The 19,250-nt window shown below is 47.8% G+C and overlaps 1 protein-coding gene across 1 annotated transcript; it reads left to right on the top strand.

Annotated features, from left to right (window-relative positions):
• The first annotated feature begins 1,752 nt into the window (after nt 1-1,752).
• Nucleotides 1,753-8,315, top strand: LOC138296766 (left-right determination factor 2-like). The gene is made up of 4 exons (XM_069236177.1): nt 1,753-4,480; nt 5,297-5,540; nt 6,429-6,668; nt 7,499-8,315. Exons 1-4 carry the CDS (start codon nt 4,207-4,209, stop codon nt 7,836-7,838), a joined length of 1,098 nt encoding a protein of 365 aa, XP_069092278.1. The 5' UTR covers nt 1,753-4,206; the 3' UTR covers nt 7,839-8,315.
• Nucleotides 8,316-19,250: the final 10,935 nt, after the last annotated feature.

Genomic DNA, 19,250 nt, shown 5'->3' with positions numbered 1-19,250 from the left:
ATATCTTATTTTTAAACATTCCGGGATCCCACCCCTCCTCGTCCAGCCCCGCTCTCTCGTCCCCAATAAATGTGTATTAACTAAATCTGCTCTAATGCCCTGGGCTCCCAGTATTTCTCCGCTCTCAACCCGCTGTAATTCCCTGTCTGATAGCCTGAAAGGCCCGCGCCGCTCCCAATACACAAACTACCCAGGGGCTATTACGGGTCCCTGGACTTTTTCCTGTTTGCATGACAAAGAGGGAATGGCAAATCCTGCAATTGGGATAGATAATCACCCCCATGTCAAATGCTCGCAATCCACATCCTTTCTCTCTCTTCAGAGGTCTCCCTGTCTGTTTGCTCATTCATTTTACTTTACTGGCTCGGGCCTCCAAATCCTTGTTCCCAGTGGGGAAAAAGAAGCCGAATTTCTGTCTGAAAGGACACCATGCGGGGTCTTAAAATAAGCCATGTGTATCCCCCATGCCTCCGTCCCCTCCCCCGACTGACAGACACTTAGATTTTAGCCTTTGAAACATACAGGGGAAGCAAACAGGGGAGGTAAACAAGGCTGAGCTGCGAGGCCCTCGACGTGTACCGCTGTCTGGAGGGTCAAAAGGATGGCTGGTGTGTGTTTGTGTCTGGGACACGACACCGGAGCCTGCGAGGAGCCCATGTGCACCTCTTTAAAGGGCACGCAAACGGTCCTATCAGCATAATAAAGGGCGTCTCATACGGAGACCAGTGTGAGCTGGTCCAGAAACAGGAAAATTGCTGAATTTTTATGGAGGGAAATCTGGATGGAAACTTCCTTACCCGCTCACCCCCGTGTATCAGTTTTTATTGTAGCCATAATATAGGTTTTTTCCACCATGTTTGATTTTATGTTTGCAGTAGTAGCCACATAATCCTATTACGGCATATGCCGAGATATAAAAAACAATATCAATACTAATTGTTTGTACGTAATATATTGCTTGCTGACACTACTGTGAGCCTCCCTACTACAGTCGTTAACAGGTTTTAATCCGCAAATCTAGGTGCTGGTAAAGATCTCGCACCTCATTAGGTGGCACCTTTACTTGTATTCCTTGCGTACATCATTGATGGTATGTGGAATAACTGCCACTGTGTTGTTGGGTACTACCCATTCTACACAGGCACACCGCTCGCGACCTATTAGCAGTCAGATAAATATAATTTCTGTCTTGTGTAGTTTTCTAGCCGTTATGTATTTCAATGTCACTTCACTCTGTGCGCGCGTCACTTGAATGTATTCTTTGCTCAATGTAAAACGCTACTGTCAACTTTTTAGATCACAGTGAAAATAAATAAATGACAATTTGAAGTAGCGGTAAACGGTAACCCGTAAACGTAGGAAGCGTCGACATAGCCGCCGTTAATAGCGCTTACATCAGTTACGGGGAGTAGTGGAGTCGAATGTATTACAAAAAGTCGGGTTCTTCATAACAGATATAACATACGAAAACCCGGCCACTATCGGGGTCTCCGTGTGTGAAACACGATTTATCTTTAAAAAGTATAACGTACATAAAATACAAATGGACGGGTATACACGGTGCGCCCAAAACTAAGGAACTTACGTCATGCGTCGTCACGCAACGACAGGTTTTGAACAGATCTGATCTAGTAACCCACGCAGCGGCGCGCGCGCGCACGCTTCCGTCGCAGCACTGGGCACGTGGCCTTGACAAGGCCCTGTTTACGCGGGGCTCGCGTCACGTGGCTCAGAGGGCCCGGAAGCACGGGCGACGGCGGCCTTGTCATTGCCGGTGCGCCCCCTTTCCCTTTGAGCCCCAAAAGTCCCAGCCATACCCTGAACATAGAAACTCCCCTTGGCCGTTGCTACGCTTGACCCGTGGGTCACTTTCAGATAGTTTTTCCGTCAAGATTTGCGTCGTTTTTTTAACACGTGGCCTCTGGTAATTACCTGGCGGTAAAGCGTTTTCAAACTGTCCCGGTAGGTGACATGACCCGACTCTTTCAGCAGTGTTTTGAAAATGTGTTTGTCAATTTATAGTAATTTAACGAGTAGTGTCTTCTCCTGACCTGGCAGCGTCTGATGCCACTCCCGCAAAATGACAAAGGTGCAGGCTGTGACAGTGGAGGTGCGAAGTGTGGTAGAGGGATGTTGTCTCTCAACTCTGACCTGCTTTGATGCCGGGCAACCGTCTGCAGTGACACCGCACCCACAACAATTCCTTTTTTTTAGGCTGCCAGCCATTAACACCTGCAGATCAAGGTGCCCGTCAGAGGGACATGGGAAAGTAAAGCTTGGCTGCAGGTAAGCAGCGCGCATCTTGTGGGGAGGGGTTAAGGCTGTCTAAAAACTGGGGCATAAATGCACACCCTAGTTAATTTCGTGTCCACAAGTAAGCAGCCTGTCCGTACACAACGCTAGTGCCCCCTATCTTCTCTGTACTTGCGGTGGCTTTGAAGCAACAACATATACATCTATAATATACCTATGTATATACAGTGAACTATATTGCATCATTCCACTGCCGGAAGTTCAAATGCTCCCGCTGGATGCACTTCAGTATCAAATCGCATTAAAAACGATATGTGGGAATATTGACTGTTGCCGTAGGACGTGCCCAGAGTTGTAATATCTGCATGTTTCACACTCTGTTTACTAATACGTGTAATGCCTCAGTGCAGTATTGTTTAACAAAAAAAGTAAATCAAAGAGATACTTAAAATACCCGTATGTATAAGCCTATTCGTGCATTCATTCCGGACATGTGGGAATGGGATAATTTATATCAGTGGGGTCACGTAAACTGACAGGGCTCTTGCAGAATGTTATGGGGGGCCCCCCGAGTCACCTATCTCTCCCGGATAACCATTAGCTTTGGGCTGAAGGGGGCCACTTTGAAGGATTGGGGCCCCTGAAATGTTGTTTCCTCACCTGTATCGTAAGGGCCAGCGTAACGCCCCTGATTGATGTATGTGTACAATTTGTGTTTCTCTTACTGTTTTTGCTTGGGGTCATTATTACGTTTTATCCCTGTCTGGTTGTTCCTGCCCATCAGTGTGATACCGTGCATGTATTTCTGACAGAAGCACCTGTTTGTTTCTGTGTGTGTATATATAGTATATGCACACCTGTGCTGTGTATGCAAGTTAATTTATGGACATAATGGCTGGTCTCTCTACATATATTTGTTTTTCAATGATCTATATTGTATTTATAACTCGTTTGTTTTGCGTATATATATGATTTTGCCCATGTACATATTTCTGCAAATGTGTGGTTATATTTGTCTCTCTGTATATGTTTGCTTGTGGGTGCATGATTCTGTGCACTGCACAGAAGTGTTTGTGCTTACATAGAGGGTTCAAACATACTGAGTTTGCTGATTAACAGTGGGTAACGTATTTCTATACATTGCTTGTTGCCATGTGTGCTTTTTCGCATGAATATATTTAGAGAGTACATTGTGATTGCTTAAGTGTTGAAGCAACATTTTAAAAAGCAAAAATGTCGACAGAAAAAAAGAGATGCCGTAATCTTTTTTGTCATATTCACTGTGCAATATATATCGGCAACATAAGGATCGCTTGTATTGCGTCTGGACTATTCCTTGGGTGCTGCACGTAGAATTGGGATTTAAAAATGTTACCTCTCCAGGCGAGCTTGACGCGTCTAAAACCTTGGCATTAGTATTTCAGAAACTCCTTCTGCGCTCAAAAGTGTCTCGGTACCTTTTGCAGCCCAACGGTATCTCCAAAAAGTCGTACAGGTGCTCTTGCTTCCAAAACACATCTCAGGGGTGCTTAGCCGCCATGGGGACAGTCAGGTTAAACGCTGCAGATTCGCCCTGCAATAGATAGACACAGGAAACGGCTCAGTGTGAGGAAGAAAGTGTTTGGAGCGGGCATTTATAATGCATAGGTGTGCAAAGCGGTGGCCCTTGAATGTGCAAGTGAAGTAGGCAGCCCCTTCAGAGGGCGCTCCCCGCAGCTCGGGGGCGGGAGGTGTGAGGCGGCCTTTTCATGTCCCCGCGGTGTCACATTTCAGGCCGCCGCCTCTGATGTGCCAGGCCTCACCCCCTCGCCTGTGATCGTGGTCCTATAAAAGAGGAGGGCCGGAGGGCAGAGCAGACAGCCTGATCCTACCACGAGTGCCCCTCCAGAGAAGGCAGCTCTGCTCCGGCGCTTCTGCTCACTTCACACGCCTCACCCACTGCCTGACAGTACCATGGGGGCCCTGTACCTGACCCTGCTCGGCGCCCTCTGCCTGGCCGCCGCCCGTGGCTTCACCCCCAAGGAGGTCAAGGAGGCCCTGCTCCACAAGCTTGGACTGCCCGAGGTGCCCCGGCTCCATCCCCAGGACATGCAGCGCCTTGTCATCCCGGACCACATCAAGAGCAAGTACACGACCATGCTGCGGCTGCACCAGGAGAGCCAGCGGCGGAAGAGACGGGCCCTGCCCAGCCTGGCGGGCATCCTCAGGGGCATCCCTGGCAACGCAGGTGAGGAAGCTTTCTTCAGCCAGGTCACTCGCTGCAGACTGTCAAAGAATAATTAGAGCGGATTATAGCGCTGCCAAGAGCAAGTGTACATAGGACTGGTTATATAGCGTGCGACAGCTCAGGCAACTGAGTGCATAGCCATTCTTCACTGATATATAACCGTATCAGACTATAGGGGGTATTGACGTGTTCAATGCGGCCATCTTTCCTTATGGTAGATATTTGATCCCTACAGCCAGATCGCACTGTGGGTTGTACCGCCACGTTAGCCAATGGCTTGTTTAGTCATGCCCAATGTGTATTAAGTTAGTTCGTTCTTTGTGTTATGTAATATTTCACATGGTATCTAACGTGGTCAATAGATATGTCAAATTATGACACTAAACACGTCGTGGTGGGTGGAGTTTTAGACCCTGAGCTTTGCAGGTGTAAACGTGGGTGATGGGGGGCATGTGGGCGTGTTAGGCTGTGTGATATATTTAAGCTGCGGGTATATAGATGCTGTGCTCCAGTCACGGCCCACTAGCTGTTTCTGGTTATTAGTGGTTTGTAATGTCCCGGTGAAGGCCCTGTCTGGAGGAGCCCTGGGGAGGGAGTGACGGGTAGGTGAGGTGGGACTGGGGTGAGCAGTCAGCCTGCAGAAGGCGGGCTCCGTCAGTGTATTGGGGGTTAGTGGATTGGGCTGGCCCGTCTGTCTGGCCCGATGGGGCTCTTTGCACGCTCTTGTGTCCTGGCCGCATGACAATGTGTGGGCCTCCCGGGGGGGTTTGTCATGCTAATGTGCCGTAGACTGACCCCTACTTCTCTCCCCTGCAGACATCTCCGGGGACGTGCTGTACTCAGACGCCAGCCGCCAGACCCTGGTCTTCGACATGGAAGCGCTCATCCCCGAGAACAGCGAGGTGACCATGGCCGAGCTGAAGCTCTTCAAGAAGCCGCCCAACCGCCTCAGCATGCCGGACCGCCGCTACCACCGTATGGTCAACAACGCGCGGGTCAGCGTCTACTGGGTGGAGGCGCAGGAGGACGGCGGCAACCGGACCTCCCTCATCGACTCCAGGTGAGAGGCCTGTGCCACCCCCTGGGCTGCTGGTGTGCATCCTTTTACATGTGTAGCGGCCTATACCACCTCTTGGGGGTGTTTGAGGGCGCTGCTAGTGTGGTGTTTGAGGGCGCTGCTAGTGTGCATCCAACATGTGTAGCGGCATGTACCACCTCTGGGCGGGGGGGCTTCTGGTGTGCATCCTTGTACATGTGTAATGCCCGCGCCACCTGCGGGGGGAGTGGGGCGGGGACCGGGCATGCCTGTACACTTGTGGCTGTATTTGGGCGCATCTGTGTGCGCTTTTCATGCTTCTATGGCTGCATCTGATTACCTCCATCACTGCACATGGTTTAATGCACGCAATTCTGCCCCCTCCACATCGATTTATGCCAGTCATGGATGTGGCCTTGGGTATACGTGTGTTGTGCTCGAGTTTTCTGTTCTGTCCATAGCTGAAGCCGGTTATACGCGTATTCCCTCCGCCCATTCCTTCACTCATTCGACTTTCTCCATAGCTTAATAGATGCACAGCAGGGCCACACTAGAGACACTAGTGATTGGCACACGTCAAACACAAGCTTTAAGGGGTGCATTGCTGCTTTAAACTAAAGAGGCAGTGTTTAAGTTATGCGGTGCCAAGTACGCGTCTGCGGGGATCTAGATACGAATACGCAGGTGGTGTTGACAGTGACATTAATATACAGATTGTGCGGGGAGATGTCAGATGTCTGCGGGGCTCAACGGAAGTTGTGTACAGCTGGGTTTGTAAGCAGGCTAGCTTGTGCCAGAGAGGGCGGGCACAGGGTACAGTGTGTGAGGGTGATGGCCATCACAGGATATATATGTAAATATACTGCCCACAGCGCGTACTAACGTCAGCCAATTTGTTGCTCCTGTTCCTAGGCTGGTGCCCATCATGGAGTCAGGCTGGAAGAGCTTCGACGTCACGCAGGCCGTGCACTACTGGCTGAAGAACAAGAAGCCCACGTCCATGCACCTGGAGGTGAAGATCGAGGGCGAGCGGCACGGCAGCTACGCCGCGGACATGGCCAAGTTCGTGCGCTTCACCTCGCAGGACCTGTCCGACAGGGCCCTGGGGCGGCCGGAGCTGGTGCTGTACACCCTCAACCTGGAAGAGCACGGGTGAGTGTCCGAGCAAGGGAATGAGTGTTTGGGGGGGGTGGGGTTGTTGCCACTTTCACACCGTGGGCCGACAGGGAAGGGACAGCGGGTGTGTGCCAGTCACACTCCCGGGGCCGGAAGGGAAGGGGCCGCTGATGTCTGCACACACCCTCCGGGCCGACAGGGAAGGGGCGCAGCTAGTGTATGCGCATTGTGTGCACAGTCTCACCCCATGGGCCGGCAGGGAAGGGGTAGGTAATGCGTGCGCGTTGTGTGCACAGTCTCACCCTCTGGGCCCGCAGGGAAGGGGCAGGTAATGCGTGCGCGTTGTGTGCACAGTCTCACCCTCTGGGCCCGCAGGGAAGGGGCAGCTAGTGTATGCGCATTGTGTGCACAGTCTCACCCCCTGGGCCCGCAGGGAAGGGGAAGGTAATGCGTGCGCGTAGTGTGCACAGTCTCACCCCCTGGGCCCGGAGGGAAGGGGCAGGTAATGCGTGCGCGTAGTGTGCACAGTCTCACCCCCTGGGCCCGCAGGGAAGGGGCAGGTAATGCGTGCGCGTAGTGTGCAGTCTCACCCCCTGGGCCCGGAGCGAAGGGGCAGGTAATGCATGCGCATTGTGTGCACAGTCTCACCCCATGGGCCGGCAGGGAAGGGGCATAGAGAGCCTGTGCACACATATTCAAAGGGTGGGCCTCTGACTTTACAGCTGTTGAATTGCTTTAAAGCTATTGCATTTAAACCCAGTTAGTTTACTTTTTAAAGTGAGCAAGACTGAGTACCCTTTGGACGTGGCACGCAATGCCTTGGGGAGCAGCTGACGAGTAACACCGCGTTTTGTTTTGTTCTTCAGAGCCCGCGGAGACTGCGAGGAGGCAGCGGCCAGGCAGAACAACGTCTGCTGCAGGCAGGAGTACTTCATCAACTTCCGGGAACTGACGTGGACTCAGTACTGGATCATCGAGCCGGCCGGGTACCAGGCCTTCCGCTGCGTCGGCGGCTGCAAGCAGCTGAAGAGCCCCCTGCGGCACTTCGGCTACGGCGAGCGCACCTGCGCCGTGGTGGAGAGCGCCCCCCTGCCCATGATGTACCTGGTCAAGAAGGGGGACTACACGGAAATCGAGGTGGCCGAGTTCCCCAACATGATAGTGGAGAAATGCGGCTGCACCATGGACAACATTTCCGTAGTGTGAAGGCGCAGGCCAGACTAGTGCACTGAACTAGCCCTGGCGGGGGCAAAGCGCCCAGCATTTGACTCAGAGAGTACTTGACCCTGCCCCGAGCGCAGCCGCATCCTCACGGCAGTAGATAGCAGCAGTAGGCGATGAAAAGGGGCCGTGCGCCCGAGCTCCACGTGGGACAGGCTGGGCCTGCGTCCCAAATTAGTGATCACTGCTAGGCTGGAGAACCTTAGGGTGTAATCACTAGCACAGCTACAGACCTTTAGAAGCACTTACATGTAAATAACCTAACTTAAAAGTGTACATTTGTTTTTCGCTCTCTTTGGTCCAGTCCTTTTGGGCGCTTGGCCAAAGCGGACTTCTCCCAAGAACTTGGGTTTCATAGATTTATTTTTTCAGCCACAGATGACATCAATTTCAATCTATTTTTGTGTTCCAGAAATGTATATTTTAACACCGTAGAAAATCAATAAACTATGAAATTGATTTAAAAGACTGTTGTTTATTCTTCAGCTTGTCGGAGGTGTTCGAGTAAACAGAATTTATCAGTACTACATCACATTTTCAGACCCAAACCAGCCATACGTACCGAATATGAATACAAAACTGGCCTTTAAAGTATCAAGTTTTAAACATATGCTAATTTCAAGTCGGTTCTGACAGCGAAGAGAGTTTTGTTGGTGATGCAGTGAAACACAGCCTTGTTTATAAGCTGCTTTTTGAGACAGTCATTAGCACCACATGAGAGGCCATCGAGTAATGTAATAAGGGACGGATATGGATATAGGAAGGCCCAGTTCCCTGGTCACACCCCATTCATCTCTGTCATCAGCATTAGCGGACAGTAAACATTGCAAACGGCTCGCTCTTGTGCAGCCTACCAGAACAATGCGCAGGGAGGCAGGCCCCGGGCAGGCCAGGTCTTGTTCAAAGCCATTCGGGCAAAAGGTTCTCGGTCTTAAAGGAGTGGGGGGTTAGCTTAACCTTTTTTTGCGATGTGGAGAGCTTCACCCTTGATATTTCAGACAGTTCTACAGATATAAAAGAGTTGGTTCATGTTATTTTTTACCAGTCCATGATGCCAGCACTGCACAAGTGTTGTGCAAGGATTAGAAAATGTCTTGGAACAAAACTTCAAGGCACTGCACTGCTAAAATAGGCCAATGAATTGAATGCTAAGAATAGATCAGGCGTTCCTGGAAAATAAAATATTTATCTATCACTTTCTGTTAACTCGTTATGGCCTATAAAAAGAAAGAAAATGATTTCATACTGCTATGTCTGTGAATTGGGCGACTAGGCCGTGATACTACACTTGTGAAATGGTTTTGTATAGGTGACACAATGCTTTATGAATGAGACCGGCAGGTGGTAAAAGTACATAGGACTCGGAAGCCGCCAGTAGGCCCTTACCCCCAACTCCGGTCATACACCAACTGACAAGACAATTTAGTTCGATGAAAGAAGTATTTATTTTTATATATACTTTAATTAAAATAATAGAAACAATTTATGCAAATCATCATATGCACATTACTCTATTAAAAACATTTCACTGCAAATTTAATATATACTGTTATAGAAGATACTTTTTCATTTGTAACCATAAATTATTTTGACAGGATCCCTTCCTGTCCTGAACCTTCTTTGGACCACACAGGGACTGGTCGTCACCTGTATCCCTGGGGGGGGGGGGGGAGGGGCGGTACCCCTGCTTCCTCTGATCCTTGCCCCCATGCTCAGGGTTCCGCCCCCTCTCCAAACACCAATCAGTCAAGGGGTGTACCAGGGCGGCCCAGGGCATGAGCCCTGTGACCACCCTAGTGATCTGGGCTCCCTTCCCCCAATTAGGTGTGTCCATCCGCGGGTTGGTCCAGGACCTCAGGATCCTATCTCTGTTGTTATACCGGGGCCCCACCCTTGGGGTCCCCTCTGTTGCTTCCGGTTACTTTATTCTCTCTTCTTCCGCCTAATACTAAGGAGAGGGTGGGTGGGTCAACAACAGGCCTGTCCGTTCAGGCCGCCGCGCCAGGAAGAAGAAGGCCGAGCCTTCTGGGGGGGGTGCTTTTATGCCCCCCACTGGCTCGCGGCGGCCCAAACCGGTCCGGCACCGCTGCCGACCAAAACGTCCTTTGTGCGGCACTACTTCCGCCTGCACGCCCCGAGACGTTGGGGAGTTGGGGGGGGGCGCTTTTCCACTTGTGAAATAGGCCTTGCGGATGGTGGCCATACGCCTGTTGAACGAGATCTATAGGTAAAAGTGCACTTGTGAAAAAAACATAGGCAGTAATAGTGTTCTTTTTTAATAAGACCTGTGCATCTTCTTGTCGAATGAGAGCTACAAGTGGCAACATAAATATGTCTTATAGGGGGTGAAACTGTGCTTTAGGAATGGAACCCACAGGGCTTGAATGTACACTTGTGAAATGGGCCTTAGTGGTGGTGACACCATGCTTATATAAACAAGCCCCACTGGTGTTGATAGTAGACTTGTAAAGTGGGTCTTATTGGTTGTGACAGTTTGCTTATCAATTGATACCCCTAGGTGTTGACAGAAGGTCTGTGTAGTGAGACTTGCAAGTAGTGACGTTACATTTATGAAATCAGACTCGTAGGTGGTTGAATGCGCCTTTGTGGAATGGACTCGGAAGGCCGTGACAATGTACTTGTGCAGTGGTAGCCCATGGTGTTGACTTTACTGTTGTTGGAACATCACTTACAGTGGTGTAGTGTGCACATGAAAAGGAACATGCAGGTAATGACTGCACTTTTGAAATATGGCTTATACATGGGGACAGTGACTTGAGAAATGCGACCCAAAGGTGGTCACATTATACATATTGGCATGTAAGCGAAGACAGGATGCATTGAGTGGGACCCAGAGCTGGTACTAGTACCGTTGAAGGAAGGATGGAACCAGTAGATGGAGGCAGTATTGTGGTATTGGACACCTGGGTGGTGACTGTATACTTATTAACTAGGATCCAGTGTGAAAGTAGTGTGCTTGTGGATTGGCCAGTGTAGGTGGTGACACCATGCTTGTGGAATGGAACATTGAAGTATAGACAATACACTTATGAAACTGGGTTCAGATTTTGGCTGCACACATGGGGAATGGAAAATCTGTTGACACTACACTTGTGGAATGGTGGCACCACACCTATGGAATGGGGCAGGTGTTGGCAATGTACTTGTGTAGGGGGACAGGTGCTGGTAATACACTAGTGGAATTGAACAGGTGCTGCCTGTGCACCTGTGGAATGGGACACATGCTGGCAGTATACCCATGGAATGAGACAGGTGCTGACAGTACACATGGAATGGTGCAGGTGCTGAAAGTGCACCAGTGGAATGGGACAAATGCTTCCAGTGTATTTGTGGAGTGGATCAGGTGTTGACAGTATGCTTGTGGAATTGGACAGGTGCTGACAGTATTCCGTGGAATGGGGCAGGCCCTGACAGTACACCTGTAGAATGGGACAGGTAAGGGGTGTCTAAAGTCATGGAGACCCAGAGGTAGCAAAACACTTGGGATGGGACACACAGGACGTGGTAGTGCATTTGTGGAATGGAACCCATTGGGGTTGAAAGTATGCCTATGGAATGGAGGTTGTAGGTGATGGTAGTAGGCATGGGGAATAGGACGCCCGTAGGTCTGTAGATAACTATAGAATGCTTGTGTATGTGCAGCTGTAAGATGTGACCATTGTGGGGTGGTTACTCATCCATGATAATGGTAAGCAAGTGGAATGAAATACTTAGGCATTAAATATACGGTCGTGGAGTAGGGTCTGTAAGTAGTGATAGTATGTGACGTGGGGGCCATTAGATGTGTAGGCAGTAACACCATATGTGTTAGATCTGGACATGAGGCTACATATGTAAACCGTAGCTGGGAGGTAGGTGGTTGGCACACATACAGGTGGGACCTCTAGGAATGTCACAGGTGAGAACACCTCTGGAATGAAACCTGCGGACTTATAGATGATGTGATCCTGGATCTAGTTTGGGGATCCAAGCCATAAAGGTGCGGACAGCACACATGAAATGGGACCTGTAGCTGTGAAGCTGGCGAAGATGTGAGTGTGAATGAAATCTGTAGTCAGCAAGGTTACACATGGGGCCGGGTAGTGTGTAAGGGGTAAAAATCGGTACTGGGGGTTTAGAGATGCTGCAAGTTTGCGTGGTCCACAAGACATGTCAGTGTGTAGCTATTGATGTTTTGCTGTGGGTTAGAGATGTGAAATTGGGCCTTAAGTGTATACTTTGTAAAAGTTTGGGACAGGTGCTGTGTGTGTGTGTGTAACTGATAAAAACGCAAGGGACATGTTAGTATTTCACCTGTGTGAGTACACATGTGGAATTCGACCTCTAGTTCTGACCATTTAAGCATACACAGCTGGAACACTGGGATTTCTGCGGTCTGCATGCCTGTGGAACTGGATCTCAAGGTCTGTCCACTGTGGGAATACACATAAAGAAATGGACCTTAGGCCAGTCCAAGGTGAGAATACACATGTGGAATTGGAATCATAGGTCAGTCTGAGATGCGAGTACACATGTGGAATTTGATCTTTAGGTCGGTCCAAAGTAAGAGCATGCATGCTGAACTTCATCTTGATGTTTAGGCCAAGGAGGAGCTCTGTCTGGAACCCTTTCTCTCTAACTTTAATCAGGTCATTGATGTGACTGGACTAGTTTATCTTTCGGATACACACAGATCATGTTTTTGTACATTACAAAACATAACAGCAAATAACTATCAAAGACCATCATTTTATAAAACTTTTGAGCAATCTTAAAAGTATTTTTCAGCATCTTCAAACTAGAGTTATAGAGTTTGCAAAATGTCAGTCTGCGATCAGACTCAAGCTTCACACATTGATATTACACAGTCATCATAAGCACCATCCCATGCTATTTACAATTGCTGGATGCAAGTTTGATGTACACAGCGCTTAGGTTCACATTTCATTCTACCAAGACCACACATGTAAAACCACTCGCATCTCAGGGGTGATCACTGACCTCTGTCCAATCAGACACCTGCCATGTTTTAGCTCTTCCCAGTCACCAGGTTAACGTGGTCTGTCGCATGCGTATGACCAGGAGTTATAGCTTAGTACCCTAACCTACTGTCAGAATTATCCACACAAAATGAAAATTAATGTCTGTACCCTCTGTGCTGTCCTAAAGGTGAATGTAGAGTGGACAGTTGTGATTGAGTAAACTATTGCTGTGGGCCTGCCATCCTGCCACAAGGGCAACCAGGGCTAAGGGGTCCTTTGCTCCCCCAACCAGAAAACGATTATGCTGAAGAAGCCCAAACTGTGCCTATGAAAAAGTCGTCCATAACTTAGAGAGGTGAACCCCATCATGGTGAAACATCTGCTCACCTGTAGGCATTTTGTATGTGATGTGCCTTAAACACTCCTTCCCCGTCATAACTTGGCCAACATTACATTGAGGTGTCTAATGGAAAAATTTATTGTTATGGACTTGATCCCTACACCCCAGACCTGCCTAGGAATCATATGTGACCCAGCTACTTAAGCTTCAGGGAATACTATCTCAAACAATAAAATTCGCTCAAAATACAAACTGAGGGGACTCCTCAAAGACCTCTGATGCACTCCATTTGATCAACCCAACAACCCCTCCCAATAACAACTGAATCCAAGATTCGAATTTGTTGCTTTGTTAAAGATAGCAACATCTCAAGCCACAATTACTGCATAAACATAAATTCAAATTAAAAAACACTACACAGCACTCATATATATATATATATATACATATATATATATACAAGGCTGTAACAACATTATTTTCCAACACACAGAGACCGCTAGTCACCTACAACCCCAATCCCTCCTTGTGCATCAAAAACATTCTGTGAACTCCTGGTTTGCCTTTTAACCCGATCCCCTTTGCACCTCTGACTTTTCCAGGCACTCTTTGGGCCCTCCCTGGAGCAGAAAAAGGCTGACTTACTCTCAAGCGAGTCTTTGTTCTCTTGTGCAAAAGGTCTGCTCACCCCAGAGCAACCCTACCTGGGGTACCCCCATCATCCACCAGGCAGCTCGTGGCGGCAGCTGGGCTATGCCTTGGTCCCCTGGCATAGACCATATCTTTCAATACCTCCAAAGTGCCATTAGCGCAAATAAACATGCGTGACATGTGGGTAATGGGCCACAATAGCGATTGAGCAATCCTCCTGCAAAATTGCAGATTCTTTAACAGCTGCTGCTAACACCGCGTTTCAGCTATCTAAGATATACTAATGTTCTCTATGCTTGAATCCCTGTGAGATGTGAAGCGGACCTGAACGTGTCACTGAATTAACCCTACCACAGGTCAGCGTGGTTAACCTATCATCTGCCCCTCTCAACCCATTCCAGAACTCTTTGTGACTCATTTCCGGATCACTTCTGCCAAGATGCACAACGATGAGATCCGGGGACTGCAGTCCCTCTTGTCATTTCCCTGCTTCCACTGTCTTGCAGTGTTGTGATATCTTCAGACTGCTGATACTGAACCACCTGAAGAAACTCTCCTTAATTAAGCACACTAAAAATGGATAGATCCATGATCCAAATGATCTTGGAAGACGTCACTACTATGATAAAGTTAAGCAGAAAAGACGGCGGGAGGCATAAATACTCGACTGCAAACATGCCGGGTAAGCACGTTACCTGTAGCACGCCAAGGACTACCTTCCAATGTTTTTGACCTTATTCTCTGTCAACCCTGTGTCTCCTGCTGTAGTGGCCTCATTTATTCTTAAAGAAAGCAAGGAGTCATTTTTTGATCTTATCTCAGCTTTCTTCATGGCTGCAGTAGATACTACAGAGAACTGGCACTGTGACCACACCTCACTGTTGAGATGAATGAACAATGCTACAGCTCCCAAACTAGGAAGCAGTACAAGGCAAGCTTGCATATATGCTACAGGGCAAGTGGGAGTTCAAGGGAGCACCTGCAGTTTGATGGGGGTTCCCTTGCCTAGCTGGTCAGTTTTTGAGTGTGCCAACCTAATCAGGAGTTTCTTGTCTGTTAACTGCACATCTTGCAACTGTACACCTCCTACATTGTCTACCTTAGACCTCCCCACCAATTCACAAATATGGAAGGCACCAGAGAACGCCATGACAAAGGCAGCAGCAAACAATGTCACTTCCTATGACAAGCAGTTCACCATGTGTAACTAAGCCACAACAGCACCAATCTTTGTAATATCAAGGAGGCACTTGGCATCACTGTTCTTGGCAGATAGCTGGACCATCTTGCAGGAGCCTTCTTGACCAGAAAAGTATTGGTATGGTAAACCACCCATGCCAGTTTAGCAAAGAATCCTTTGATCGTGACAAGTGTGTTAGTGTAGGACACTGTCCACTCTTGTGTCTGTAACTCACTTAAGAAAAGGCAAAAGTACTGCACTGAGAAGATATCTTCTATCTGCCGCCCCTTCAGAAAGACCACGTAGGTTGGTAAAGCCTTCTCATAAGAACTGCACGTTGTCTTTGCAAGAGAAGCTGCTACTAAACCTGGAATAACAGGGCACCGATTTTCCAAAGATCTTTTGGGAATTCTGTAATTTGTTCTGCTGCAGTGGAATGGTACCTCTGGAAACCATAGAGCTTGGAGCAAGAAAATGCATCAGCCGTATTATTATGGATGCCTGCGACATGCTTGGCTTTAAATAGTACATTTAACTTCAAACACAGGAAGACAAAATGCTTTAACAACCTCAGAACATGTCTGCAAGCTGCCTTTTGTGTACTGATCACTTCCGCTGCTGACATGTTGTCTAACCAAAAATATTCCCATACAGTTTCCAAAATTCTCTCCCCATACTGACACCGCAACAACTATAGGGAACATTTTTTAAAATGCATTGCTCTTGGTCATGCTAGAATCATGACCAGGCATGGGCCAGTCCCTCCTAAACCAAAACCAATGCTGCCCCCCACATCGGTATATAGGCCCAACACATGGCCTTGAAACTGGATGGCAAGGCCACACTATCAAACCATTGAACTGAACCAGAAATTTTACCCAGATCCTCAAATCTTCTTTTACCCAGCTGCCAACCTTGTGTAGTGGTGAGTCTGGGTCAGACCTGCCGTTGTCCTGGCAAATGACTGCAAGAAAAGGTGGCCCATGGACATGATTCTTAAATTGAAATTTAGATTCCCCACGAAGGCTTGAAGATGGTGTAGTGTGATTTGTTTTTAATGCCAACAATAATTATTTATTGAATGAACGCACAGACCTTTTCTTGTTGAAAGCTACACTTGTTTGCAATGGAATCAATGTCAGTCCTTAGGAAAGTAATGCACAGGGAAGCCCCTGCAGGTTTTTCTTTCACTAATGGGATGCACTGGTCTTGACACAAAGAAAAAAAGGTATTGAGTGCCTGGCACACTCGCTAGACCCAGCTGCCTTTGTGAAAAGGAAGTGTATATCATTCTCAAAACTTGTCTTTTGGAAAAAAATAATTTGAGACATAAGCCTAACTAATCAAAATCAATCACGAGATGGCACAACCCATTGCATGCATTTATTGTAGTGATAGAGGTTTGCATACTGAAAACCTAGCGGGCGATAGTCATCAGGGTGGACAAGAAGCAGCCTAAATACGGGCTCAATATCAGTTTTTGCCTGTAAAGCGCCAGGCGTTAACTTCCTCAACTTAATCAGTGCCTGATCCACAGAAGCATAATGAGCCAAGTAAATCTAAGGCTCGATAGCATCATTGCCAGAAGAGCCTTTTGGGGTGGACATATGTCCCAGCTGGTACAGACCCAGTTCCTTCTTTGGGAACATGCCCAAAGGGGTACAAATGAACCTCTCAAGCAATGGTGTCTCAAAAAGGCCAGCAAGACAATTCTTGTTTTAAATTTTTCGCCACCAACCACCATGAACCTGCACAGATAGTCAGTTCTTATAGCGTGCGCTGGGCAAGACTTCTGATTTCATGGGGCATGAACCATGGCCGCACCTAGCAAATAGGTGGAGCCCACAGGAGGTTGGGGGCAGCCAACAGCATTAGCCATGGCATTTTCTGAATGTCATCAACGCTCGGGGTGACTGAAAAGAGTGCGAAACCCTGCAACGTTGTGATTGGCTGTTGGGGCCTGTGAGTGTGAGCTGTAGGGCCACCAGGTGACCAGCATTTAACTGGTGGTCCTAAAGTGGTGTAATGTTTTCCTAAGAGGTTATGCTCTTTCAGCTGTCCTTTCCAATGTGGTGGTGTTACAGTGTGAAGTTGTTAGTGTATTAGAGTTTGTTGTACTTTGTGGAATTTACTTTTTACCGGCCACAAAGCTGGTAGAGACCTTGGCATCTGAGACTCAAAAGTCTGGTAAATTCTGGATTGGGTCTACAACGTTACTCCAATTAAGGGCAGTGAAACTGTGGTGAGGGTTCAGATGGTGCTAGAGTGACTGTCTCAGCAGCACATTAGCATTAATGCCCAAAACATGCAGCCACAGGAAACACAATTCTTTTTCCACCTCCAGCCGCACTGCCTACCTCCAACCACGCTGGCCCCCCAATAGCATCGGGGTTCCAGCCAGCCATGTGCTGAAAAAGTACCCTTCAGAAATTTCCCCAGAATGCGACAATACTCGTCCGGAGGAGAAACAGGAAGCCCAAATGTTGGAGTTGAAGAAGCTCCAGGAACCAGCGCAGCCTGCAAAGAACCACGGTTCTTGGGCACCCAGGCAGCAGAGAAGCTACAGATGCAACGGGGCCATCTGTGTCATGGCCTTCCTCTCTTGTGATGTCGGACTGTCAGCTCAAGGCAGAAGTAAAATGAAAGTTCCTGCCTCTTCTGACGTGTAGACCCACCCAGCACCTTCACCGAACCTCACCTTTTCCTACGACATGTGGGCTTCCTGTTTCTTCTGCAGGCGAGTATTGTTGCATTCTGGGGAATTTTCTGAAGGGAACGGTTTGAGCACACGGCTGACATAGATTATGTGCTTCAAGGTGTGTGTCCCAGATGTTGTCGCATGGACATAAAACGCAAAAGGATGTTTATTCAGACTAGACTATTTCGGCTGTACATCTGCATTTGTTCTTATTTCACCTTGTTATGGTGAAAATAAGAACAAATGGTGAAAAGTAGATATTTGTCCCAGAAAAATGTTGCATCAAGTATGTCATTAATCGAATGACTTGATGCTTTCACAGTTATTAGAAAGATAAGGTCAGACGACATCGATGTCTAATGGCAGACATGACAATAATTCTGTAAAAACTCTTCCATTGTTTAAGAGTGAGAAGATGGGGATCTACATTACCTAAGATGGAGCCAGGGCCTACATAAAATGGAGTTGGTCCTTAGGGGCTCTACGCCACCACAACTTCTGAATGACGTCTGAATGTAACTTCATGGAGCGTATCTAATCAGAAGGAATTTAACTAACATATGGAGGATTCATGCTCCTGAATTAGTCTTGTATAAGATACCTAAATCTATACATAATTTATTTGTAGCATAAAACGAAACCAATCAATACATCATTTGTATATGGCAAAACGATAGAGCCCATTGGGATGAGATGCAGGATATCATACAGCATCTCCCAAAAGAGCACCAGAAGAGGGCACAACAGGTAGGAGAGGAAGGGCAAGCTATCAGTAACAACCAAATAAGGTCTCCCCTTGGTGCAGTTGATACAGCTGCAAGGAGTGTGAACACAGCAGTTACTATTCGTAGACATGCATGGCTGCGCTCCTCTGGTTTTAAACCAGAAATCCAACAGGCTGTGTTAAACATGCCTTTTGATAAGAAACATATTTTTGGACCAGAGGTAGACACAACAATAGAAACATTACGAAAGGACTCAGATACAGCCAAAGCAATGGGTGCTCTCTATTCTACACTGTATAGGGGTCATTTCTTAAGCCTCAGTTTCGAGGAGGTTTTAGACCACAATCCTCAGAGGCATCAAACTCATAGGCAAAACCAACTTATCAAACCCAGTACCAGCAAGGTGGATTTAGAGGCACATATAGAGGACAATACTCTAGAAATAGAGGTAAATTCCAAATCTCTAAACAACCAGCAACACAACCAAAACAGTGACTTTCCTCACTCCTTTCCAGTCCACACATCTCCTGTGAGGGGAAGACTACAACAGTTCCACACACGTTGGAAAAATATCACAACAAACATATGGGTTTTATCAATTATCCGCAATGGCTATTGCCTAGAATTGATAAACACTCCTCCAACTATTCCACCAAGGTATCACAAATTAACCCCTGAACATACAGTTCTGTTACAACAAGAGGTTCAATGTCTACTACTCAAACAAGCAATAGAGTTAGTTCCACAGTCTCAACTAGGAACAGGAGTTTACTCACTGTACTTCCTAATTCCCCAAAAAGATGGTACCCTCAGGCCAATAT

The sequence above is a fragment of the Pleurodeles waltl genome, chromosome 5 (genome assembly GCF_031143425.1).
Source record: "Pleurodeles waltl isolate 20211129_DDA chromosome 5, aPleWal1.hap1.20221129, whole genome shotgun sequence".
In the NCBI taxonomy this organism is placed as follows: Eukaryota; Metazoa; Chordata; class Amphibia; order Caudata; family Salamandridae; genus Pleurodeles; species Pleurodeles waltl.
This window is presented reverse-complemented; position numbering and strand designations above follow the sequence as displayed.